General features: G+C 43.6%; 1 protein-coding gene across 6 annotated transcripts in view; it reads right to left on the minus strand.

The window, feature by feature from the left end:
- The window catches only part of MEAK7 (MTOR associated protein MEAK7), a 240,542-nt gene that overhangs the window by 70,200 nt on the left and 142,901 nt on the right, over nucleotides 1-27,441 (minus strand). For all 6 annotated transcript variants that reach the window (XM_085636837.1, XM_085636841.1, XM_085636839.1 and 3 more), the window contains one exon: nucleotides 25,843-25,987. In XM_085636837.1, coding sequence (XP_085492963.1) covers nucleotides 25,843-25,987 — 145 coding nt within the window. The remainder of the gene's footprint in view (nucleotides 1-25,842; nucleotides 25,988-27,441) is intronic.

Here is a 27,441-nt window from a genome sequence, read left to right on the forward strand (position 1 = left end):
CAATCCAAAATTCAGCATGGTAACAAATACCTCTCCCCTAACTCAGATTATTGGGTATATTAATTAAAAGAAATGCATAGATTGCCTTTGTGGCCATTTTATATTCAGGAGATTTTTCCCGATGAATTGAAGCTTGGTTGGTACCGAAAGAAAAAGAACTGTAAGCTGCTGCTCTATTAATGGGTCTGGGTATCACCGGTTTTAGAACCACTGATAAACACTATGGGCCTGATTACGAGTTTGGTGGATGGGATACTTGGTCATAAACGTGAAGAATATCCCATTTGCCATATTACAAGTTCCATTGGATATAATGGAACTTATAATACGGTGGACGGGATATCCGTCAAGTTTGTGATGGAGTATCCCATCCGCCAAGCTCGGAATCAGGCCCTATATGTTTCTGTCACCAGAAGAGTTTGAAGGACATAACAGTATATTCCTTACATACATTGGCCTTCAGTACAAAAAAGGTACAGAAGAACACATTGACACCTATTTCTCTTTTTTTCCTACATACAATTTTTTTTTATTTCAACAATTCCTTTACTTGGGAAAATGTTGACCGATCTACACAAATAACCCGTTGCTGTATTCTGAATTTCCTCTAGTGTTAAGAAATGTTTAGCTTTCTGGGTTCACCAATGGGTTTCACACCTCTTTCTTCCAGAAACCGCAAGTAGGTTGAAAATGCAAAAATACAAAGTACTGACCATCACTTTGGAAATTGCAAAAAGTAAAGTGAGATTTATTTTTCTACTCTTGCTACCAAAAAAAGGTGATCTTAGCACAGCAAGCCTTTTGTTGAGGTTATTTTAAAAATGTAAACACTTTATTGAACAGCACTTTTCCCCTTTTTTTGTAAATAAGTTTTGAAGTCTTAACTACAAACCACCCCAAACGTAAACTAAAAGTTCCCAGGGGTAAGCGTTTATAAAGAGTATTTATTCTGGAATTCTGGATGGGAGAATGAATAGTGAGTATCTGAAATGTAAATATAAACAATGAGTAACGAAACAGAGAGATTTGTAACCACGCTGAGATTTGAATCAAGACACTGCTTTCCTGAGGGGGAACTTTCCTAATCCACCAGCAAGCTTTTCACCTTTAAAATCCACATATTTAAATGAGGCTAAAATTAAGAAAATGTTTATGCATGCACCAATTACCCAGAAAATGGACATAGGTATTAGAAGTGATGACTAGAGTAGGATGTGTGGAGCATTGCTACAGCATAAAGTTGACTTTGTCTTACAGTATTTCCAGCACAAGAGTATAAATAGACAATACTGCACTTGCCTTGTTTTTCCTTGTCGGACAATGAATTCTAGTGCTGTGAGAAGGAAAATTAGAAGGACTGTCCGCCTTTTGTGTGGTTTGAGCTAAAATCTACTTTTTGGGAGGTTGTTATTGAAAGAATTGAAAACGTCCTTGATCAGAATATACCCAGGTTATGAGGGATAGTCATTCCTAATGATACGTGGTCTCTCAGTCACGTTTCAATATAGCAGTGTGCATGGTTCTACAGAAGACTTCTAAGGGCAAAAAAGAAACACTATAAGCGTGGAAACTTAGCATAAAGATAAAAATAGAGGACATGGTTGAACGTTTAATGTCTGTTTCTTTTAACAAGATAATTCTTCATTAGCAAAACATGGCAGACTTAACAATGTAGATGTTTAAGAATTACTATGATACAAGTTGTAGGACTCCCTCTCTCTGTTTTTTCTCCACTTCATGTAACTGTCTGTCCTCTAGGCTTACCTGAAGTACTTAAAAAGTGACAGTACCTTACAAGGAAGACTATTATTGTGCATTAGAGTTATTTCCATCTTGTGCATAAACAGAGGAAGAATATATTTATATTTAGATAATTGTTTTATTATAAAGTTTAACTTCCTATGACACTCGTACGCCTTCTTAAGTTTGTGTGAAAAGAAATAAAGGAGAGTATTCATCAGTTCCAGTTTTCTCCGAGATAAGTCATAGAACAATTCAGGGTCTAAATTAACTGCAACTTTTATTGCTTCCCAAGTCAAACACTTGTTGTCATTAGTGGTCTAAGGTAAACAAAAAACACCCACCCTCTACCCCTCAGTTTATTAAATGTACCAATTATATTTTATGTCGCACATAAAACACTAGAGTTGTAACTGAGCCGATTCCACATAAATTTCTAAGAACGTCACACACAGCCGAAAGAGTGTTCTTTACACATATTTAGTAATCAAGTGTGAATATTTATTTACACATTTTTAGTAATCAGGCTTGAATATTACAGCCAGAATAAATCAATAATATGTAAGAAAAATACTATTGGGATACTTCAACTTTATAACAGTTTTTACACCTTAGACTGATGTGTATGCTGTGCTTCTTAAATTAATGTTTATCATTGGCCTTGTGGAGTATTTGATATGATTTTGTGTTATGAATAAACCATAACACTAAGATTTTTAAGGTCTAGCTGCTTGTGACGTGTTACTGAGATTTACTCAATAAATGAGAAAATAGGTTGGTCAAATAAAAACAAAACATAAAAAGAAGGGATCACTATGCTAGCCAAAATAGCGTAAAACGCACATAAAGGGAAACTGGTCATGACTTAAGTAAAGTCCCCAGGAAAATGCTGAACCCCTGGAGGAAAGTTCCATGGGAGTTATACAGAGGAAAGAGAAATCAGTGTTTCCCAGACTGGCAGAAAGGGACTACAGCAAGACAGATTTTAATTCAAACCTTACAAAGGTTCACCAATTCGGGGTAATCAACTTGGGATATAGAGCAGTAAAAAAAATAGGGGAGGAAGGACTATATGTGAATCTATGAAAGATATCAATGTTAATGGTTCTAGCACGGGGTAACAATTCCCTCTTCAGCACTGGATCTTTCATAAATTCTTGAATTAAAACTAAATAGCAGTTAGAAGCAGATCATTAGAATGAGGCTAACCTTAACAAACAAAAGGTCCGTAAAAACCTTGTGTCTCTCTGCTATCTCAGATAAGGATAGGAAGCCCAGACAAGTGCTGAGTAACTCCATGCTACAGATTTGCAGAAATATTTAATTAATTGACTAGCTAAATAGTATGCTGGTGCAACCGTACCACTTGCGCAATGTGCGCCACTTCCTGGAGGATAGTTCTTCTGACAGAGGGAGATATCTTTTCACATCCCATGTATGAAGCAGCCTCCCCAATGTTAGACTGTCAGAAATGCACAAATCCATACATCAGAGCTCTCTGGACCATTATGGAGCTTCCAGGGCTAGTAAGCATCTCAATCTCTTCATGCTGAAAAGCAAAAGAGGAATCCAGAAAACAGGGGGAAAGCCAGGTACAAATATCTTTTGCAAAAACAACAGTTGATGGACAGAATGTAGAACAATGTCATACATTCACCCCAGTACAGAGATCTTGGCCTAAATCCATCATTTTGTTGTTCACCATGCTGTTCTAGTTTGAACCCAGCCATATGCAAATCAGTCTTGACCCTGTGCCTCATGGGAACAGTCCAGCCCGAACTTCCAAGCCAGGTCCTCCCTGGACTGGAAACAAGCATCCTAGGACCGGTTTCAGGGTTTCACCTCTCTTCAGCCAGGATAGCTTGATTCCAGTGCCATGGAGAGCATGGGACCCACGTCTGGGCATACCCTTCCCACTCGGGGTGACAATTGCAAAAACAACAGTTGATGGACAGAACGTAGAAGAATGTCATACATTCACCCCAGTACAGAGATCTGGGCCTAAATCCATCGTTTTTTTGCTTACCTTGCAAATATCTGGCACCACAGCTTTAAGAATACTATCTGGGAAGGATCTGTCATTTGGAGCTCTCTGTAGTTACGAACAGGTGGGCGCGCACGATCAACTGAAAATCAGTACCAATCACCTGTCACAGAGTTACCAATCTTGGCATCATTTTCTAAACCAGTTAGGTGCTTGATCATCAAAGAGATGCCTACAGTTTGATCAAGTGACACAGTATAAATCGCTTGAGACAGAAAAGGTGCCCTTGCCTCTCCCGCTTCTTCATAAGGTACATGCAAGCCATGTTGTCGCTACAACTTGAACATTTGAGAAATCTGAAGGCCAGATTTATTTATATGTTTTGTTGAGCAATGGCTTGTAATGGGAGCTACTTTATATTGATGTTTGGGTAGGCGTGAAAAACCTTAAACCCTTGCTCAGCATAAATTGAGTATGGGTCATCTGTTGATTTACCAACTCACAGAACTCTTCAACAGATATTCTGAAACATATGGGCCCTGTTCCTTGATGGTGCGAGCAAGTCCTGGAGATTTAAGGAGAGACAGAAAGGCTTCTTTGAACAGCCAACTTCTAAACTTTTCCTTGAGCATAGATTGGGAAGGGTCCTGAAAATAGGCACATATTTTCCTTGACCTCTGGGTCCAAGGACAGCACTCTCCCCAGCAGCTCCGCCTAATCAGCCGACCAATCCAGCTCCAGCACTAAGCTCGCCCGGCAGGGTTCGAGCCAGCAGCCCGTCCCTGCGTCGCAGGTTTCTCCTTAGGTTTTTCTGTTGGATTGACCCCTTTTGTAGAACTTTTTGGCACGTGATTGTGATTGTTGCCTGTTTTTTCTCTGTGCATTATTACTGTTACGGGGTTTCTTCCCCCGCGTCACCGGCTTATTCCTTTTCCCGGCGCTGCTGCCTCTACGGCCCGCCCCAGATCAAGCCACGCTCCCGCCTCCCTTCCGCTGCTCCTGCCCCCCTCCCCTACATATGCCGACCGCTGTGCTGTCGCACCGCTGGCGCCCCCAAGGCAAGCCCGTCTGCGCCTGTCCACGACCTAACCGCGACCAGCGCCAGGAACCCTGTCTCTCATAGACCCTTCGCTACAACTCAACCACCCTCCACGCACTCAACTCCAGAAGACACATGGACTGCACAAGACCCTCGCCTAACACCACCCACGGGCAGTTCTCTTGCAGAACCTGCCGCAGATCCTTCACCGTCGACAAAGCGCCCACGACCGCTGACTGCCCGCCCAAAGCACGCACCACCGAGAACCTGACTTGCATCCTCCTCAACGTACGCTCCGTGCACCGACATGCCGTAGAAATCTAGGACCTGATCGACACCCTCTCACCAGACGTCGCCATTTTCACGGAGACCTGGTCCAACGCCACCTCCGGTTCTGACATCGCCACCGCCATCCCTGACAGCTACAAGATCCAAAGAAAGGACCACCCGCACCGCCCAGGAGGGGGACTCACCATCGCACACAAGACCGCCCTCCGACTCTCCACCTCGAGTGACCACCGGTTCAACACGGAACACCTCCATTTCCAGATCCAGACCAGCCCTAGGACCACACTATGCGGCACCCTCATCTACAGACCGCCAGGACCTCGCACCCAGCACGCAACGACCATCGCCGAGTTAGCGGCACCCCACGCCATCACCTCCACAGACAACATCCTACTCGGGGACCTGAACTTCCACCTCGACAACAACGACCCCGATTTCAGCACTCTCATCGACAACCTCGCCAACCTAGGACTGAAACAACTCGTCAACACACCCACCCACATAGCAGGTCACACCCTCAAACCCATCTTCGCAGGAGGAAAAAACATGCTTCAGCCACACTACCCAACATCCCTGGACGGACCACCACTGCGTCCACTTCACCTTCAACACCACCACCGCACACAAGCCCGCCCCATGCCCGCCATGACGGAACTGAAGCAAGGTCACAGAGGAACTCCTCAACGCCACACTCCGTCAAAACACCCCCGCCGCCACGACCGACGCCAACACCCAGCCAGGGAATTTCACTGCTGGATCTCCTGCTGCGTGGACAAGCTCACACCACTCCGCCTCCCCGCCAAACAACGCCCCCTGAAGGCCGCCTGGTTCACCACAGAACTCCCAAGAAGCCAGACGCTCCTGCAGACGCCTAGAAAAAACCTGAAACCAGAAAACCACGGAAGCTCGGAACAACCACATGAGTGCCCTGAAGGAATACCACCAGCTCATAAGAGACACCAAACGGACCTTCATGAGAGACAAAGTCCAGACCAACGTGACCGACGCCAGAGAACTGTTCAACGTCATACAGCATTTCTTGAGACCCGCCTGAGAAGCCTCGGACATCACACCCTTCCAGGAAATCTGCGACAAGCTCAGCTCCTACTTCCACCGGAAGATCAAGGACCTCTATGACAATTTCAGCGAACCTGCCCCAGACACCACCCCCCTACCCATCACCGCCGACAAGCCGACCATCACGTCTTGGGATCCCACTACCATTAAACTCATCACCACGACGAAAAGTCACTCAGGAGCACCTACGGACCCCTGCCCACCGCACATATTCCACAGGGCAGCCGCCACAATTGCACCTGTACTTGGTCGCGCCATCATCGCCTCCCTCACATCAGGCACCTGCCCAGATGATTGGAAATGGGCGGAGGTGAAACCCCTCCTCAAGAAACCTACGGCCGATCCCTTAGGGACCGGAAAAACTACCGGCCCATCTCTCTCCTCCTTTTTGCGACCAAAGTCACCGAGAGACTCATAAACGCTTAGCTGACCGCCTTCGTCGAAGAGAACTCCATCCTTGACTCTTCCCAGTCAGGATTCCGCAGCAACCACAGCACCGAGACCGCCCTCCTAGCCGCCACGTGTGACATCCGCATGCTACTGGACCAGGGACAAACGGCGGCCCTCATCCTGCTAGACCTCTCCGCGGCCTTCGACACAGTTTTTCATCGCACACTCACAGCCAGACTTCACGACGCAGGGATACAAGGCACCGCCCTGGACTGGATCCAATCCTTAGTCTCCGGCCAAACCCAGAGGGTCAGACTCTCTCCCTTCTGCTCCGAACCCACCGATATCAACTGCGGAGTACCACAGGGATCATCTCTCAGCCCTACACTCTTCAACATCTACATGGCCCCCCTCGCCGCCATCGTCAGACAGCACGGGCTCAGCATCGTATCCTACGCCAACGACACTCAGCTCATCCTCTCCCTCACGAAGAATCCCGAAGACACCAGACTCTGCTTCCAGGAAGGAATGAAAAATGTGGCAGACTGGATGAAGGACAGCTGTCTGAAACTCAACTCAGAGAAGACGAGGTCCTCATTCTCGGACCCTGCTCCACCTCTTGGGACAACACCTGGGGGCCGTCCGCCCTCGGGAGCCCACCCACTCCCACTGACATGCCCGGAACCTCGGCATCATCCTCGACTTCTCCCTCTCCATGAACCACCAGATCAACGCCGTCGCCTCCACCATTTTCAACAGCCTTCGCATCCTCCGTAAGACCTTCAAATGGATCCCGTCCGACTGCAGAAGGACCGTCACCCACGGACTCATAACCAGCAGATTGGACTACGGCAATGCCCTCTACGCCGGAATCAACAGAACTGTTCTACACAGACTCCAAACCATCCAGAACGCCGCAGCCAGACTCGTCCTCAGAACTCTGCGGCGCAAGCACATGACCCAACACCTACGCGGCCTCCACTAGCTCCCCGTAGAGAAGAGAGTCACTATCAAACTCCTCACCCAATGCCTACAAAGCCCTCAACATCGGACCCAAATACCTCCACGAGAGAGTCTCCTTCCACGTACCCAAGTGAAACCTCCGCTCCACCGACCTCGCCCTGGCAGGGGTCCCCCGCATTCGCAGAAACAAAACCAGAGGAAGAGCCTTCTTCTACATCGCTGCCAAGACCTGGAACAAGCTCACGGTGAACATCAGACGCTCCCCGACCCTGCGCACATTCAGGAAGGACCTCAAGACCTGGCTCTTCGACTGACCCGGAGCCGTCTCTTCCCCCCCCCCAGTGCCTTGAGACCCTCACGGGTGAGTAGCTGACTATAAAAACCCCTGATTGATTGATTGATATAGTATCACAGAGCTGGAAACAGAGTGTCCAAGTCGATCTCCCACATGCTTCTTGCATTTGCATCTGGCTGGTACGATCATATTTGTCTTGCTGGGTCTACGGTTACAAGTGAAACTATATAGTAAGAAAAAAGCTAGTAAATATTTGGACCAGACTACTTAAATGCTTATGGTCTGGTATAGGCAATTTTAATTTGATTCTCTTCACTACTGTAGAGCAACCAAATATTCTAAGAGCACCAGAGGTGAAATTCAACTTCTTTAGCTTGAAGCTGCATCAGGCTCCTTGGTTTCGTACGATGATGCTGTCCTGTTTAATTTTTTTGGTGCCGTCATAATGGATGCTGTAGTAATCAAGCCTGAAAAGTAACAACACCATGGAAAGTTCAATTCGGTGGAGAGCCTGGAGCAGAGGGAAAAATCCTTCTCAGTATCACAATGTGGTAACTGGTGTCAGCAGTATTACAATATGAGGAGCAAAGGAAAGGTGTGCATCAAACTAAAATTGTTTACTACTGGAGAAGGCATTGGTGCGACTCCCAATTTGTTAGGCCATGTGAACAATAGGCGGGAGTCGGTTGGGTGGCCCCTCTCAGTATTTCAGTCTTAACATCATTTAGACAAAGGTAGCTCTTCTTTAATCAGTGGTGAACTTGCAGCAGGCATGGAGTTATGTAGTGAATTCAGGTTCACTCAAATGTGGTGTTCTTAACTAACCACTTTTTTCAGGGATCCTCTATATTGTTCAATATTTATAAAGGACCCCACACTAAAGGAGAGGAAGGGCCTGTTAAGAAGTGTTGGCTTTTAATATTTAAAAATAAAAAAAACATTTGATAGCTGTACCAGTGATCCTGGTCCAGTTTTTCTTCAAGAGAGGGATTTGTAGCCAGGTAAAACCACTCCTGCAAATAGATTGTTGACCTTTTAGCAGTCTGTTTTCTCCCCGCCACAACTGCAGCACTTTTCTTAGTCAAGAGATAGAGCAGTGGAGCCTATTTTTCTCTCAGTACACTAAGGAATGGTGAGTGACATTCATTAAAGAACTGAGCATTATTAAATCAAGGAGTATCCTTTATGGGACAAAGCTAATTGAGCCCACTCCTACTCCGGCAACAATGTCCATATCCATATTCAAGAATGGCAAAATCATAATGTAATTGACAGGCACTTATAATCATTTGATCTTAACTTCTCCAGCCTCCTCAACTCATAGAAGATACTCTCCCCCAATTACCCATGCCATTCAATTACCCCACCCACTACTCCCTCTAACAGAATCCTCTTCATTCAGTTTCTGCGACCTATCACCCTCCCAAATCCTGCCAGCCCTACTTTCCAACATCCATCTCCCTTTTCCTCCTGCCTGCCCAGATACACCCTTAAAACTCTCTCCCTATTTTTAAGAGGAGAGTGCTTTCCATTCCCCTTGTTATTCAATGACTGTCATTATCAGGAATGAAGCATAAACCGCCGTGATTATTACTCTCATATATTTACCTATTCACTACAAATGCTTCCATCCGATCCAATAACCCCTGAATAAAAAAATCCAGAAATATTCCACTCCATTCTCCAGAAGCTGAAAACTTTCTCAGCCTGTCTTTCTCTAAGACATACCACTCTGCCTCAAATTTCACCTTCTCCCTTTTTCTCACTCCAATGGGCCCCTGCCCATACACCGATCGCAAAGAATCCAGCCCAGAGATATCTTCTCTGATGATGACAATAAAAGCTAGTTGAATCCTAGAACTTTACCATTCCACCAATCCAGTCTACTGAGTGAGAGCCCTTATCACTAGCAACAGACAGGCTCCCAGTCCCAATAGGAAAATACATCAACACAAACAATCTCATTCAAGTTCCTTTTGTTTTCAATTCTATCATAAAGAGGAGATCTATTTTACCTGCCTGTTCCACAAATGCAGATCAGTGTGGTTTGAAACTGCATAAGTGTTCATGAGCCATAACCTTGACTTTTTTCATCAAAACCTGGTTTAAAGACTCGTGCAATCAATTCTAGATCCTCTTTTCCACCTGGATAATTGTTTAGCCTCATAGATCATGTAGAACACATAAGTGGAGTTGCTGCACTAATAAACAGATCCTCCATCAGCTGTAAATGCCCGATACTTAGCCAATGTTCTGTCTTCCAACATCTATCAAGGTAAAACCTTCTGTTCCCAAGTCCATTCTATTCTATATCATCTATCACCCTTACAGTGATAATCCTTCATTCACTGAGCAACTTCTGGAAATTATGACATGAAGAAACAGGTCTACAACCAATAAAATCATTTGCAACCTCTTTTGGGGTATCACCTTTGACTCTGCTGTACTTCAGATGTTCCTCTTTTGGTACAACAATCTCAAACAATTTTGCTTCTATCCTACTCATTTGGAAAGATCCATACTTGGTTTTGGTACTTATCTACATTTTTAACAAAGATACAGTTGAACGGTGTTATCACTTGTTGGGTTCTTTTCTACTTCATTGCCTAAAAAATGACTACTTGGGGGAGGAACAAAAAAAACGGATGATCTGGGTCAGAGATTTCACAGATGTTGACTTGGATGTTGTGAAATCAACAATCTCTTCTAAACTTCAATCTATCCTGAAAGACCCAGACTCCAGCCTAATTTTAGAAACGTATAACAGTCATGATCAAAAGTGAGCATCATCTGTCTCTTCTAAAGCAAAGAAGCAACCAGGCAAAGAGATTAACATAAATCCCTTAAATCCCCTGAATGAATCTGATGTGATAAACCATTCCAAAAAGAATATCACACTTCTCCGATCTAAAAACAAGGAGCATTAAAGATTATCTTTGTGGCCAAAGCTGCTTTTTTCACATTTCAGCAGCAAAACCCCAGCGGTAGCTGCTTGACACTGTCAAAAATCTACAAAGCCCCTGTCAGATTAGACTTCAAATACAAAATTGATGACTGTGCAAAAGTCTGCCAATTCTTCAGACAAAAAAATCCAAAGGTTCAAACCCTCCTTCATGTCGCTAACTTATTTTTAAAAAAATCCAAAAGAATGGTACCCTTTCAATAAGATCTCTCAAAGGGGCCTAACCAATACTATTGAAAACCTTAAACCATCTTGCGGACCCAATCTTAGCTAAGGTAAAATTACATATTACTCCTTCATTCCCTCTTGACCAGGCCAAACAACTGATCATGATAAGATGGATCTTTCACTGACTACCTGAAAGTTGCTCAGGTCATTCTATTCCTCATTATAGGTGATACAGACCTGGACAACCTAAACAACTTTCAAATTATTTCCAACCTCCCCTTTATGGCTAAAATTCTCAAAAGCGGTTTTGCAAAATAGCTCATCACATTGATGTCAACAACTTCCAATCAGGCTTTAGTACTGAGGAACCAGTTGAGAATACACAATGCACCTACTTCACATCCAGTTGGAAATACACCTTGTTCATATTAGTCAATCAGTAGTATGGTAGGAAGTCAATGTAGAGATCCTCTAGATCTCCCAGTCACATCGCTACCTTCTTTTATTCTTAGTCAACTTTTTAGAGATATCAGACTCAGCCAACGCGTTTCGTTCTTTACGAACTTCGTCAGGGCATGAATTATATTTTAGAAACGACCTCCAGGAAAGGATAGTCAACTTCCAATTGGCATGATTGTTCAAAAGAATTGTTATGTGACCTCTCCAAGTAGCTGATAGGTGTATATACAGATAAGATCCTATGTACACCACCGATTAATTCAATTAGAGATCGGACTCTCAGTTAGTCCATAGGTAACGTAGATGAAAATAAATCAACACTGTTGTTGTATATTTAAGACCAATGTGTGGGCTCCATTTTCTTAGCAACGGGTGCTCCCTCGAATTTGCGGCGCAAATCATGCCAATTGGAAGTTGACCATCCTTTGAAATTCCTGGAGGTCGTTTCTAAAATATAATTCATGCCCTGACGAAGTTCGTAAAGAACGAAACGCGTTGGCTGAGTCTGATATCTCTAAAAAGTTGACTAAGAATAAAAGAACAATAATTGGAGTATTCGAAAAGACTTTTCTTTGGTGCACCGTCCTTCTGCAAAAAAAGTTTGTATATCTGGTTTCCAGTAGAGCACAAGTACGGCTTGCTCTGGACGTTTTTTTGCACCTACCAAGAATTTGTGTATTGATTTGGGATTTGATGTGCTCAACATTGGTCAGCCGTACCGTTCTTTTGTTCACCTTCTTTACCAGCATCATGGACAGTGCCAACCTCCACTTCAAAATATATCCTTTTCTTTTGTGGACAGGAAGTTGATGCTGCAACCGATGCAGAGACAGCGAATGTCAGTCAATTAAAGTTTTAGAAACTGTAGGTCAAGGCTTTTGTCATCAACAAGGTAGCCACTGAAGGCAAGAATTTGGTCATTGATCACCAATTCCTCACTGGCAATATCACTGGTTGTGAATAACTCATAAACAAGGTAATTGCAAGCCATTAGGTAATTGGTGGGCAGCAGCTGGGAACAGTGAATCTTCATTGACAGCACTGTGACTATCTATCTCTCCTAATAGGAAAGGCTTTATTAGTCACCAATAACTTTTGCGGTGAACTAGGCTCTGTAGGTTTTGATGAAGTCTGTTTTTACAACTCTGAAGAGAAGAATCTTCACATAAAAAGCCAGGAAAGCTCAGTGCTTCACCATTTTATACCCTACAACTTGCAACTCTAAATGTTTTCCTTTCTCTGAGGTTTCGGAGGATGGCGGTGAGCACATTGTACACTCATTCCTCCCAGGTGGAACAAGCCCATTTTAATGTATAAATCAGTTACTTATCTCCATTCTTCAAGGTCTTCATCGTGAAGTCCTTACATATGTTGCAATCCTTAAGGAACATGATTAGGATGCAAACGCTAAATGTACTGGATATGAAAATCATCAGTAAATATCTTTTTAGTGCCACAAGTTTTGAAAGGTGTTTAAAGAGGGATTTTGACTCTTTGCTAGGTTGTTCAGACTGGTCATCAAGAGTAGCTATCTTCTTTGCCTGCAATCCAGGGATGGGATAAGGCCTCAGAACCATGCACGTTGAAGGGATGAGAGAAAAAACGTTCCCATGGAGAAAGCAAGTAAGAAAGACATGCTTATCAGTAGCAGGAACTTGAAATATTCTTTTGGCCTCAACTAAAGTTGTTTTCACTGCCGATTGTATAAGAAATGTCAAAAAGCAGAGCTGTGGCTTATTCTCTCCCTCTAGCCAAGCAGTACATATTGAGTTATGCAAAGTTCTAGAGCAGCGGTCTCCAACCAGTCGATCGCGAGCTACCGGTAGCTCACCGACCCCCTGGTAGTAGCTCGCGCTGGCATGTGATAATTAAGGCTTCGTTCGGAGCCCCAGCATTTATTTATTTGCCCTTCGTTGTCTTTTTAGGTTTTTTATCCAGTTTTCCTTGTTTGCCCGCCCTAACTCAAAATAGCTGCTCAGATTGGCTGAGCTGAGTTAAGCTGGGGCGGGGCAAGCCGAAGAACATGACGTTCTTCCTGAAGTCTGGCACAAGCGGGAACCACACTACCTGCCTTTTCCAGGCTTACGGCATGATTAGAGATCTGCCTTTTGATCCTACGCCTCGCAGAGCAGCAGATCGGTAAGTGGACTACTGGTCTCATAGCTGTATACTTTGTAAATCGGCTCCATGCATGCAAGGTGCTTGATTTTACCGTTGGCTGGCACCGCGCTTTATATCTGCCTTCCATAGTAAAACGCGGTTGCAGCCGACATTAGAATCAAAAGGCCTTGTGTGCACTGAGCCGCTTTACATCTCTAGTAACCTGCAGTCAGTGAAAGCATTTCAGTGCACGTAAGGCCCTTTGATTTTAACGCTGGTTGCCACTGTGCTATACTAGATTTAAAGCACAGTTTCTAGAGATATAAAGCAACTCCGTGGTTGCAAAGTCCTTCTATTTTAACGGACTGGCACCATGCTTTATATCTGCCTTTCAATGTAAACAGCAGTGGCAGAAGACGTTAAAATGAAAGGGCATTGCGTGCCCTGTGCCATTTTCACTGACCACGCTTTGTATGTGCAGTTAGTGAAAGCGGCTCAGTGCATACAAAGTCCTTTTGATTTTAACTTCAGCTGCCACCATGCTTTATTAGAATAAAGCGTGGTTACCAGACATGTAAAGCGGCATGGCCCTCAGTGCAAGCGTCTCAGTCCCAGCATTGCCAGATGTAAAACGCGGTGGCAGCAGACTTTAAAATCAATGGGCCTTGCATGCACCGAGCCGCTTCCACTAACTCCACTGCACTTTTTATCTGCCTTCATGTAGTAGTCATTGAAAGCGGCTCGGTGCAGGCAATGCCCTTTGATTTTAGAGTCTGCTGCCACTAAGCTTTACTAAATGTAAAGCTCGGTGTTCACTATCCTCATTTCCAAGTTTAAGAATAGTGAGTGGGCTAAAGCTGGGCCTGTCAAATCTCTTTTATTTGTGAGATTGAAAAGAGTAGGAGAAACTCTTCTAAATGCACTGTCTGGCCATGTGAAAGAGGCAGAAAAGTCTTTTTTCTTCTTCTGAGAATTGGTTTATTAGTGGGGGGTGGGTGGGATTTTTAGCAGAGCGTTTTCTTTATTCAAAAAGGTGACTCGGTGCTTGCCAACTTGAAGCCAAGGTAGTGCTTTATTCTGTAGATGTGAGAGCAAAAGTGACTAAGTCTCAAAGGAATAAAAAAAAAACTTGCATACCAATTAACTAAGGATACACTTTCAAAGTGCCTTTTGTGGTACCAGGCTGAAGTTTCACACTTCTGGCACAGATTGAAGGAATCAGCACCATATAAAAAAGATGAAACCTGTCTCTGTGTCTAAATTTGGCCACTGCAAGCCCCTCGAATAAATGACATTTATTACACATTTTCCAGTATACAGATGCATGAATGAATACATGGTGACACTCATTAGGCAGAACTACCTTAGGATAAGATCCCTGATGAAGAAGAGGCACTTATTAAGCACATTTATTTATGCCGTCTCTGCATTCTGTTGTGCTCCTCTTAAGTTGCCCACACCAGCTTTAATTTTGTGAGGCCAAAAGGTAATTGGAGCTACTATGAGTATTTTGTTCAAATCACAGTTTGAGCTCCAAAGAAATTATGTTTAAAGTCAATAAAGCTGGGCATGGGAGAATCTCTTTTGAAAATACGTAAGTTGCTCAGCCTTAAGTAGCTCACGACGATTTTCATTGATCAGAAGTAGATCTCACTACAGAAAAGGTTGGAGACCCCTGTTCTAGAGGACGAGTGATTAAATGCCAGAGAAATTAAGTGAATTACCTGCATTAAGTGCCTCTACCAATGTTCCTGTGTGTTTCCTCCCATTATTGCCATTTTTGTGTGTGTTCAGGAGGCCCCATGGCAGACAGATGCTATTGGGCCACAGCCGTGGTGTTTGAGGTTATTTGCCACTGGTGTCCTGGAGTCCTTTCAACAATAGCTCTCCAAACGAAGCCAAGTGCAACCTTTTCTGCACCGAACTCTCAGGGTAGCAAGAGCGAGCAATATCAGGCTTCTCAGAGGTAGTGTGGAGGGCAAGAGCCCTGAACTGTTTAGCCAACAAAAACATAATACAGTTCAGCCCTATGCTAGCCTTTCGTAAAAAAAAAAATACTTTAATTGCATAAAGTTACTAAATACTACACAGCGCAATTAGGGGAATGCAATAAAGGTATAAACTGACAGGGACAGTTTCCTGGTTAGGCTCAACCACTCCCAGTGAAATATGCAGGCCCAACAGTTAATTTCTCTTTTCCCTCCAAGTAAACTTCACTTGGAAAAAGTATTAAGTTTATGCGACAGGCCTAGCCTGCTCCCCAGACCCATCTGCACTCAGATGTTATAACACGCAGTTACCTGCTTCTGGAAGTTGGAGACGTGGGAAGTGCAGGCAAACACGTTTCCAAGGAGATGGTCTTGAAGCTGTTGGGCCTCAGCGGCACCCTCTCCTCAAACTTGGAGACTTCTTCCTAGGTCAGATACAGAAGGGACGAGGACTTGGCAGGTGCGGCCTCGAGTCCAATCACAACCTCACAGAAGGCTTCTGCACTTTCAGTCAGGGTGAACACTTCAGCACGGATGGAGCACTCACACTTCCAACATTGCCAGTGGCAGCACCAGTCTTTCAGCTGCGGTGGGCTGCTACTCTTGCTGGATAGTTGCTCTTTTGTGGAAAACATGCTGCAGTTCACAAAAAGAAGCTAGCAGGGAGACTTGGGGATGATGTCCTGCACTTGAGTTGCAGCTGGCTTTGCTCCCCAACATTCCTGCTCTCTCTCTGGGTAGTCCCCACAAAGGGAACACACAGGGCTTCTCCTCCTGGGCAGACTTTCTTCCTCATGTGCCAAGTACACTCCTTCCCTCTCTCAGCAGACAGGCAGGCTTCTAGGGTTTAGATCCTTAGTTCCTGCAATAGAAACTGCAGACTTCAGGTGATGCCCCAGTCACTTCTGGAAGACTGGCTGTCAAGCAGATAACAGTCCAGGTCACACTGCAGTCGTTCGAGTACTCTCCTTTCTTTGGTCATGAAGTACATGACACCAAAACAAAGAGCGTAGTTTGGATCACACTTTCATATACACTTTCCAGACAGTATGTAGATTGACTTTTTGGGTCTTCGGAAAAGGTTTAGGTTGATTCTCTTTCAAGTGTCATTTCCAGGCTGTTCCCTAGACACAGCTTTTCTTTAAAGTAATGTCTCTACCAGCAGATAGCAATGGGGCTGGCTCCTAGCCGGGGCACTGCACCTGGCAGCCATCACCTCACAGGCACAGTAATCAGAGACAGCCAAAAAAGGAGCCCCTGCATAGAAACGTCCTCACCTTGAACAACATGAACTGTACTCACACCCCTCAACCCTACCATCTAACAAACAGCAGTGTTTATGAAGAATCAGCAGCCCTATGATAACAAGACCCACATGGGCCATGCTAAAATCAGCAGCTTTCAAAACAGATACCACTGGGTTCAGTACTCAAGACACACTGAACATACAGGGTCCTACTACCATACATGTGCTACACACACACACATATGCTCACTTGACATGCACAAAAAATGCACCGCAAGATTCTAGGTCTTATAACAATGGACCTTTACACACGAGGGTCAAGTAGACCATGTTCTCAGTGACAGAAAAAAAGGTCATGTCATACTTCAGATTCACTGTTCTTTACATGATGTAACAGGGCAATTACAGCAGTCCACTGCCTCATATGGGGGCATGCTTGTTGTCCCATCCAAGTCACAAAACGGGTCATGGACCTGACGTTGTTACAGCATACCCATCATACTCTGCACATGTGCTATATTAGAGTGATCTTAGGGCCAAAATAAAAATCTGGATACCAGTTTCACATGCAGTTGTTCCCTCAGGGCAGTGGTATATGGCAGTGTATCACCTAGGGGACATTCCTGTACCAACATGGAGTTACCTTATACAAATCATACAGTTGAAACTCAGAACGCCTGGTTCCACTATCAGCAACATAACCTATTTGCTAGATCTCCACCCATCAAAGGAGAAGGAGTTAAACATAAACCGCTGCAGCAATGTTATGTAAGACACAGCAAGACAGCCACTTTAGGGCATCACTGGTCGGGGAAGCAAAAGATGCTTTCATGCAGCAAGCTGGGCAAATACAGCCCTTGTGGGGAATTTCGGGACTGAATCGAGGCAAATATGTTGTTGCCAAGGGTACCTAGCATCCTCAATGTTCATGGTCACAAAATCACATCAATTGATTTGGATTGATCAGGGCTTCAGTGAACTGAGTGCCACCATGCCCTTTGCGAAGAATTTAAAACATCCCATCCAACTTTAGTCCTAAATTTAAAAAAGCCTTCAAACTGACTTTGTAGCAGTCTGGAAAAGTAGCATATCCTTCACATAGGCTGTAGCCTTCTACAAAAAATATCTCATAATACTTCAAACATAAATGTATTTCATAGTAAAGAAAATTCACCAATTAATTGCACGGGACATAGCAGAAATGAAAACATGAAAAGTTACACAAATTAAATTAAATTGGGGCAAAACTGACAAAGTGCAAAAAAAAGGGCTTAAAAAAACATTGTCATGCCCGACACTGTGCTACATAACGGCTCTATTTCATGACATCCCTTTTTTTTTTTTTTTTTTAAACACATTTTTATTAAGTTTTTCTTCCATATCTTCTTACAACACAGATTATACAATAGAGCCTTGCAAGCCTTTCATAATTATAGTGTATACAGGGTATCAATAGCTTTTACCGGTCATAGTATCATACAATTTGGCATGTATGTTAATCAGTATATTATTGTGCTATTACAACCTCAGGGATACCTGGCATAGATGACCCGTCTGTTTCACCTATACAACCATTAGCCTGGCTAGTACCATCCTTCTGTGTCACACCTTCTTGTTCTTGTAAAATCCTTCAACTACCCAACTCCCTCCCCACCCATTTTCCTCCCCGGAGGTATGCCTTAGTGTGATGTGTCTATTGAGTTCTTGCCCTATGTAGTTTTATTCCGTGAATTCGTTAAATAATTGTCTACAGTCTAATGTTGGTTGGGGTAGTATATTTGTGCTCACAATTGATCTTCTCCTGAGGTCCCTTTCTGCCCTTCCTCGTCAGCTTCGTTGAGTGGGTGCTTCAGTAGCGCCACCAATGCTTCCCATGCCCTGGCTGTTTCTAGGGATCCCCTGCCCCGTGTGGCCTCTCCCAGTCTTACCTCTCCCACGTATGTCACCTATCTCGTAAATTCCTTCTTCCACCGTTCCACCCCTGCTCCTCCCTCGGCCTTCCAATTTCTGGTGATCTCTCTTTTAGCTATTACGAGCGCCAGATCGTGGAACTTACTTGTCACTTTGACCCTGGAGGTGTTAGGAAACCAGTGTAAGAGACAGTATCCTGGTGTTACTTGTATCTCTTTCTCTGTTATCTCCGCTATCAATGTTGTCACTTCTCTCCAGAAGCTCTCTATTTTAGGGCAGTCCCAGAACATAGGTAAAATTGCAGCATTGGCATCCCCATATCGGGGGGACAGAGCTGCTTGTGTCCCAAAGTGTTTGTTGATGCGTGGTGGTGTGAGGTATGCGCTGTGCTGGTTCTGAGAGGCCCTCTCCTCAGTGTTTTCGTAATACCTTTGTGAGGGCATTACAGAGTAAAAAACGACCCCAGGGTATGTCATATTGCGCTCTAAATTTGTTGAATGGAAGTAGGGATCCGTCCTCATATAACATGCCCATGGTGGTCACTCCAGCCTCCACCCAGACCTAGCCAGTCTCCTCCGTGTGGAAGTGCCATGCAGAGGGTCAGTGGTATCTCTAGAATGTATGGTGTTTTGCTTTTAGATCTCTGGTGACTCCTAACCCAACATTTACATATTACTTTGACTTCATTGGTTTCATTCCCCCTCCATGCAGGTAATTGGAGCACTATGTTAGACAATACTCTCAGGCTAGGGACTGCATCATCTGGCTGGCTTGTACCTCTCACCAGCTATCTGTTTTGTGAACCACTGCATCTGTGTTGCAGGATAGTATTATTCGAAGTCCTGTAACGCTGGGTCTTTTGCACCCTTCGCCTACCCATCCCCCATGTAAAGGAAATCACTAGTGATTTCAGATAGCGGAACGTTCACGCTGGGATCCAGACAGGCAACACCCCAAATAGATATAGCAGTCTCTACAGTGGTACCATTTTCAGCAAAGATACCCTTACCATGACTGATTAGGGGCAGTCACCCCCAGAAGATGAGACTCGACTTCACCCTGCTGAGTGCTTTCCCTATATTATCTTCCAGTAAATCCACCCTTTCATGGTAGATGGTAACTCCCAAATAGGGGAGACATCTGTTCTTCCAGGACACCTCCACTTCCATTTGCGGCTTTACACGCCCTGCTTTAGCGGGGACAAGGCACGACTTCCTCCAATTGAGCCTAAGGCCGATACTCTTGCCAGCGATGCAAGCAGTTCAACTTCTCCGTCAAGGTCGTCCCTAGTTTTCCGAAGGAATAATAAAAAGTTGTCAACGTATAGCGCTATATGTTGGATTTGGCCCATTACCTCCAAACCCCTATAGTGAAGACCCATTCTGGCCCTGGCTGTGAGGGGCTCCATCACCAGTGCAAATAACAGCGGGAAGTGCGAGCATCCCTGTTGCGTTCCTCTCCCCACCTGATCGGCATTGGAGATCATGCTCTCAGTCTTGACTCGAGCCCTAGAGTCCGAGTATCGTTACAACAAACAAATGATGGACGGAATGCTGACAATGCAGACATTCTCCCCCAGTCAAGAGATCTGGGTTAAATCCATCGTTCTTTTGCCCACTACGCCACCCCAGTTCAGACATGGCCATATGCAAATCAGTCTTGACCCTGTGCCTCATGGGAACAGTCCAGCCCGAACTGCCAAGCCATGTCTTCCCTGGACCGGAATCAAGCATCCTAGGACCGGTTTCTGGCTATCAGCCGTCATCAGCCAGGATAGCTTGACTCCAGTGGCGTAGTGAGCATGGGTCCCACGTCTGGGAATACCCATCCCACTTAGGGCGAAAAGCTTTACAACAAACAAATGATGGACGGAATGCTGACAATGCAGACATTCTCCCCCAGTCAAGAGATCTGGGTTAAATCCATCGTTCTTTTGCCCACTACGCCACCCCAGTTCAGACATGGCCATATGCAAATCAGTCTTGACCCTGTGCCTCATGGGAACAGTCCAGCCCGAACTGCCAAGCCATGTCTTCCCTGGACCGTAATCAAGCATCCTAGGACCGGTTTCTGGCTATCAGCCGTCATCAGCCAGGATAGCTTGACTCCAGTGGCGTAGTGAGCATGGGTCCCACGTCTGGGAATACCCATCCCACTTAGGGCGAAAAGCTTTACAACAAACAAATGATGGACGGAATGCTGACAATGCAGACATTCTCCCCCAGTCAAGAGATCTGGGTTAAATCCATCGTTCTTTTGCCCACTACGCCACCCCAGTTCAGACATGGCCATATGCAAATCAGTCTTGACCCTGTGCCTCATGGGAACAGTCCAGCCCGAACTGCCAAGCCATGTCTTCCCTGGACCGGAATCAAGCATCCTAGGACCGGTTTCTGGCTATCAGCCGTCATCAACCAGGATAGCTTGACTCCAGTGGCGTAGTGAGCATGGGTCCCACGTCTGGGAATACCCATCCCACTTAGGGCGAAAAGCGTTACAACAAACAAATGATGGACGGAATGCTGACAATGCAGACATTCTCCCCCAGTTAAGAGATCTGGGTTAAATCCATCGTTCTTTTGCCCACTACGCCACCCCAGTTCAGACATGGCCATATGCAAATCAGTCTTGACCCTGTGCCTCATGGGAACAGTCCAGCCCGAACTGTCAAGCCATGTCTTCCCTGGACCGGAATCAAGCATCCCAGGACCGGTTTCTGGCTATCAGCCGTCATCGGCCAGGATAGCTTGACTCCAGTGGCGTAGTGAGCATGGGTCCCACGTCTGGGAATACCCATCCCACTTAGGGCGAAAAGCGTTACAACAAACAAATGATGGACGGAATGCTGACAATGCAGACATTCTCCCCCAGTCAAGAGATCTGGGTTAAATCCATCGTTCTTTTGCCCACTACGCCACCCCAGTTCAGACATGGCCATATGCAAATCAGTCTTGACCCTGTGCCTCATGGGAACAGTCCAGCCCGAACTGCCAAGCCATGTCTTCCCTGGACCGGAATCAAGCATCCTAGGACCGGTTTCTGGCTATCAGCCGTCATCAGCCAGGATAGCTTGACTCCAGTGGCGTAGTGAGCATGGGTCCCACGTCTGGGAATACCCATCCCACTTAGGGCGAAAAGCGTTACAACAAACAAATGATGGATGGAATGCTGACAATGCAGACATTTTCCCCCAGTCAAGAGATCTGGGTTAAATCCATCGTTCTTTTGCCCACTACGCCACCCCAGTTCAGACATGATTTGCATATGGCCATGTCTAATCATCCTTTTGTCCACCTCCAAATAAAATACCCAAAGAAATACTAACGTTTGAACAGACAATACTATCAGCCATTACACAAATTGAAAATAAAAAAGATTTTGTCAAATACAATATGTCAAAAGTTGAGAAAGAAGCTATAACCATTTTGAAATCGGATCATCATATAACAATAAAACCTGCGGACAGGGGTGGGTCAATTGTTGTTATGAACACTAGCAATTACAAGACGGAAGTGTTAATGACATTCAATGCTATCGAAGACTTAAGACTGACACTACCTCAGACATACAAGGTGAACGGTCTATCATTTTACGAAATGCTCTGGATCTTGGGATTATTGCTAATAAGTAGTTTGGTTTTCTAAATAAAAAATATCCAAAGATCTTGTTACAATATACCCTACCAAAGATCCACAAAAATGACACACATCCTCCAGGTCGCCCCATCGTGGCTGGCTGCGGGTCTATACTAGAGCCAATCTCTAACCCTTTCTAGCTGAAGTACCATCTCATCTGCAGGATACCACCGACTTTTTGAATCAGATTGGAACAGTCGAGTTTTCACCGCAAAACCAGTTATTGGTAACACTAGATGTGGTGTCTCTATACACCCAAATACAACAGGATGATGGCTTAAATGCCATTGAAATATTCCTTGAGAGACGGCCTCGACCAGTACGAGTCCCAAGTGAGTTTATTATGTAACTAGCTAAATTTGCTCTAAAAAAGACTATTTTAAATTTGATAATGAGTATTATCTAAAGATCAAAGGGACAGCTATGGGCTGTCCCTGTGTGCCGAAATTTCCCATATTGTTTATGGCACAATTTGAAGAGTTATTTATTTACAACAAAAACCCGTTCTGGCCTCAAATATCATCATTTGTTCGTTACATTGATGATATATTTCTAATCTGGACAGGTTCTGTGTCAGAATTAACTACCTTTAGCCAGTGGTTGAATCAACGCACACCAGATATTCAATGTAGTTTAAATTCAAGTCCTAGTACGATAACATTCTTAGACGTTCAGGTATACAGTTCTCAAGGTATGCTATTGACATCATTGCATAACAAACCAACTGACAGAAACAAAGCACTCCACTATACAAGCCATCAGCCACGCTGTTTGCGCGACAACCTAATGCTTGGTCAATTTTTAAGGATCAAACGTAATTGCTCAACTAAGGAACAGTATATGTTTCATGCAAATAACCTGTTAGAAAAACTTAAATCACGGGGTTACCCCAAAAAACTTTTGTAACAGGCCCTACAACGTGCCTGGAAGACACCTCGAGAAACAATTCTAGAAAAAAGAGTTCACTGATCGGGTAGTCTGCGTTACGACATTCTGCTCTCAAACTAACTTCCTCAAAAGGGTGATTAACCAAAATTGGCACCTTGTGCAAAAAATACACACAACATGGAGAAAACCCATATTTGCTTTGAAAAAGGATAAAAGTGTGGGAAATCAAATTGTACGTGCAGCAGTACAGCAGCCTATCAATAAAAACACGTTGAGATCACAACTCAATTTACCTCCTATTAGTGGCCATCACAAATGTGGGACATGCACCTGCTGCCCACAGACGACTGAAGGTTCTCTTTTTGAGGACAACAGTATTAGATGGAAGCATGATGCGTTTACCAACTGTAAGACCAAAAATGTAGTTTATGGAATTTTAGGTCCCTGCCCTAAACTATATATTGGTAAGACTACCCAAGAAGCATGACAACGGATTATGCAACACATGTCTATTCGTAGAACAGTTATCAATGCCCCTTTGGTAAGCCATTGGGTTTCGAAAAATCAGAAATGGACTATTCTGTCGAAAATTGAAATGAAATCTCGTGGATGTGACATTGAAAGGCTATTATTTCAACGTGAAGCTATGCTTATTGTGAAGTTTAATACTTCTGTTGATGGTCTCAATGAAATATCTGAAATCTACAATCTGTAAGGCAATCTACCTTCATGCCTTTTTCAACTAATGATTATAGTGCAACGTCATTACCGTTGAGCAGTAACATTTGGTGACTACTATTGTCAATAATACATATATATTCTGGTTATCTTGGGTGTCTCATTATGGACTGGAGTGTCCATAATTAGAATTTGATTGAATTGAGAGATGTTCCTACAAACATAAAATAATATAACTATAAACCCCACCCGATTAACATTGCTCTTATGAGCCCGCTCTCTGCAAAGAACTTTATAGTGCAAATTCCGTTTGCATGTACAAGTTGTTAAGGACGTATTGCTTGTCAGTTTCGCGTGGCACAATATTCTTGAACGCGCCTTCGCCGTGTCGGCGATTGTCGAATGACGTCACACGCCATCTTTTGAGAACAATTCCGGGTCTGTTATTAAAAGATCGCCCGAGCTCGGGAAGGGTACATTGCCCTTCAGGAGAGGAAGGCTTGTTGTACCGGTACCCCCGAGGAATTAAAGGTATATGCCTGTCGATTGTGCCGATTAAATAATTGGTTCGATATATGCAACGCTTATTTACAATGCCACGTTTTTCCCATTTTTTTAGACCTCGCGTTGCTGGATTATTGGTGGCAAGATAATATAAAAGACCAGAGGCATTGATCAAGGTATGCGTCTACTTTTCGCCGCTCCACGCTCTCGCCTTAGATTTGTTAAGAGCTAGTTAGATATTATCCTGGAGTAAATGTGGATTTTTGTATTTCCAGTGAAGTGCCGAAAAATGACCCTGGTTGTGGTCACCGCTTAGAGGATTGATAATGGGCCGGCTAGCCCCTCTTTGAAGGTAAACAGAATATCCCCTTTCTTAAAATTATCGTTTTGATTTTGTGTCAGAGTCAAATAGTAAATATGATTTATTTTTCCTTGTCCCTGGTAGAAAAACAAGGTTGAAATAACATCGGTTTTGCAGCACTAGATGTGCCATCACAGCAATTAAATAAGGTACTGGAGTGAGTAGAGGTGTATGAGTAGAATTGATAGAGACACGTGTGTAACACTTACACTTTTGTTTTGTTTTTACAGCTCATTCTCCCAGGTCCTGAGGATAACCCTTTGAAATATATATGTAGGGTTTGAAACGCATAGACCTTTCATGTTTGGCAGAAACAAGTGTTGTTGCTAAAGAAAGGTGTCAGGTGTATTTATAAATAATGTGTTATAGCGAGTATTTAACTATTCAACCTGAACACCATAATGTTTTGCCAATATTTGCTGGGATTTTATATACCCCCATTTTTCTTCTTTTTTTGGGTGAAATTCTCTAAGTATTCTTTGAATTCCTTTCCTACTTTTTCTTATAATTTCCTTTGATTCTTTGTGGGTTTATGGGCTATTTGTGCTTTAATCCTGAATGTTTTGTGTAATTGTATATGTATGTTATCATTTATGATTGTAAATATTATTGTCTGGTCCATTGAAAAAGTTTTCCATTGTATCTTTAAAATTTAAAAAGTTCCCCATAAGAATATTTAAAATACTTAACAAAAATAAAATATAAAACATTTCTATATCAAATGATTTCAATCACTTTGAGTGGTACAAGTGATTGGTAGATTTGAGTGTATAAGTCGCAGCACTTTCTCGTTTTTTGATTACTTAGTTGGCCTAGCCTTGCTGATTTTTTGGCCAGAACCCTGTATTGATTATTATGACGTAGTTATACAGCACTAACCTAGCAGAAGAGCAAAAAGCACTGTGTAGGGTTTAAGGCAAAGACACTGTCAGTGTGTTACTGGAGGGGTTGGTTGTTTCTCAGAGCGAAAGTACACAGAGAACTTGGCCACAGTAGCTGCACAGAAAATGCAGTCCCTTGAACAAACACATACCGCTCATTTGGTGTACAAAAGATGACATCCAACACACTCTACAGTAGCGAAGTAGACCAACACTATGGCAGCACCATGCTAACACACAACACCAGGCAAGCACAACCAATTATTTACTACCCCCCGCCCTTACCTATAGGTTTTAGTTCTGAAAGGAGATGTGCAGACAATGCAATGCCGCCTGAAACTGAATCAAAGGAGTGCTTCAAATTCCAGCCGTTTAGCAGTTTTCTGAAATGTAAGACGTGTAGCAGGGCACCAATCAAGTCATCTATAAACTAACAGAAAAAAATAGAACAGAAAGCATTTATGGTCACAGTTATAAAGCTGGTTTACAAATAGAGATTGCTACACTACAATAAAGATAAGTTTTACCCGAAAATGTCTTTAGGTCACAGAAACTTCATTGTCAGATTACTTTTTAATCAGCACACCATGAACCCGGTTGCCTCTGGTGGGGTATATATTTGGAATTCTGTTCAATACTTTCCTAAACTGGTAATGATGGTCCGATTATAAAATAGACATGAGATATTTCCAGAGTTCAAATTTGAGGGGGAAAAAATTCCCAATATTCTTTCCAAGTTCATACTAGGAGCAAAAATACAACTGATTGGCTTAACTACATCTACGAAATCTGACAAGCATAAAGGGCTGCTTATAACATAGGCTCCAAGTACTACAGTAAAGGTGTTGAGATACCGTCTTTAGGGGCCAAACCAGATTACTTGAAGCCTGTTTATTCAATGGTAAGGCTTTTGGCGATTGTTGCCCAAGGCATTGGACCAATCAATGCATTCCAAAGTGATGTAAATAGGTAAGGTTTAGGGTATTTAGCTTCATTGTACAGTCTAACTTTCTGTATTAGTACATCGATCGAGATACAAAACAATGAAAAAGTCTTTGGTATGTCAGGTAGGGGACAACTGGGTCTGGAACTCTTAAATCTATATATTAACTCTCTTTCTACGTAATCTAAGGTATTGTAAACATTCTTCAGCATACCACTGGCTTGCAGCACAGTTAAAATAGTCAGCAAACATTCAAGGTTTCCTAAAAAGTAAGCAGTTGGATTCTATGGGGGTCACATGCCACACAGCATCCTTTTCAATCAGACCTTAACAGATATATCATACCCAAATGGAGTGGGCTATATTAACTTCTTAACAAGTTTGGAGAAGATTGGTTCATACTTCTTGAGGTCTTTGTTAAATCAAAGCATGGATTTACCAAATGACTAGCATTGGTCTACAGCACAGGTACTCACAAACTTTGTAAGGGACCACACAATAAACTTTGGGGTTTTGCCAAGGACCATACTGCTGGTTTGAACACTGCCCAATGCAGACTCCTCAAAAAAAAGTATTGCACCGCAGTTTAATGACAACAAATATATATATTTTTTTAAACGTTAGTGATGAATGTGCGAACATTACGTGTGAGGATTAGGCTAGTAATCATTAGTTTAGAGTACACTTCAAGGATTAAAATCTCAAATTCCAAATGTTATGATCTCCTCAGGTACGTAGAAAAGAGTGTATTGGAGAGGCGGAGATCTTTTAGTTGTGCAAACTTCTACAATTGTCCTCAAGGTGGAAGTCAGAATGAAAGTCTTCAAAAGACGTAACTTGGCAATCATTCATGACATAATTAGGTCTATAAACTCGTTAAGACATTTTTAGACCCCCAAGCAACTTATTTTATTTAAACCAGTAGAGTCCAGCATTTTGCC

This window comes from Triturus cristatus, chromosome 12 (genome assembly GCF_964204655.1).
Source record: "Triturus cristatus chromosome 12, aTriCri1.1, whole genome shotgun sequence".
NCBI lineage: Eukaryota > Metazoa > Chordata > Amphibia > Caudata > Salamandridae > Triturus > Triturus cristatus.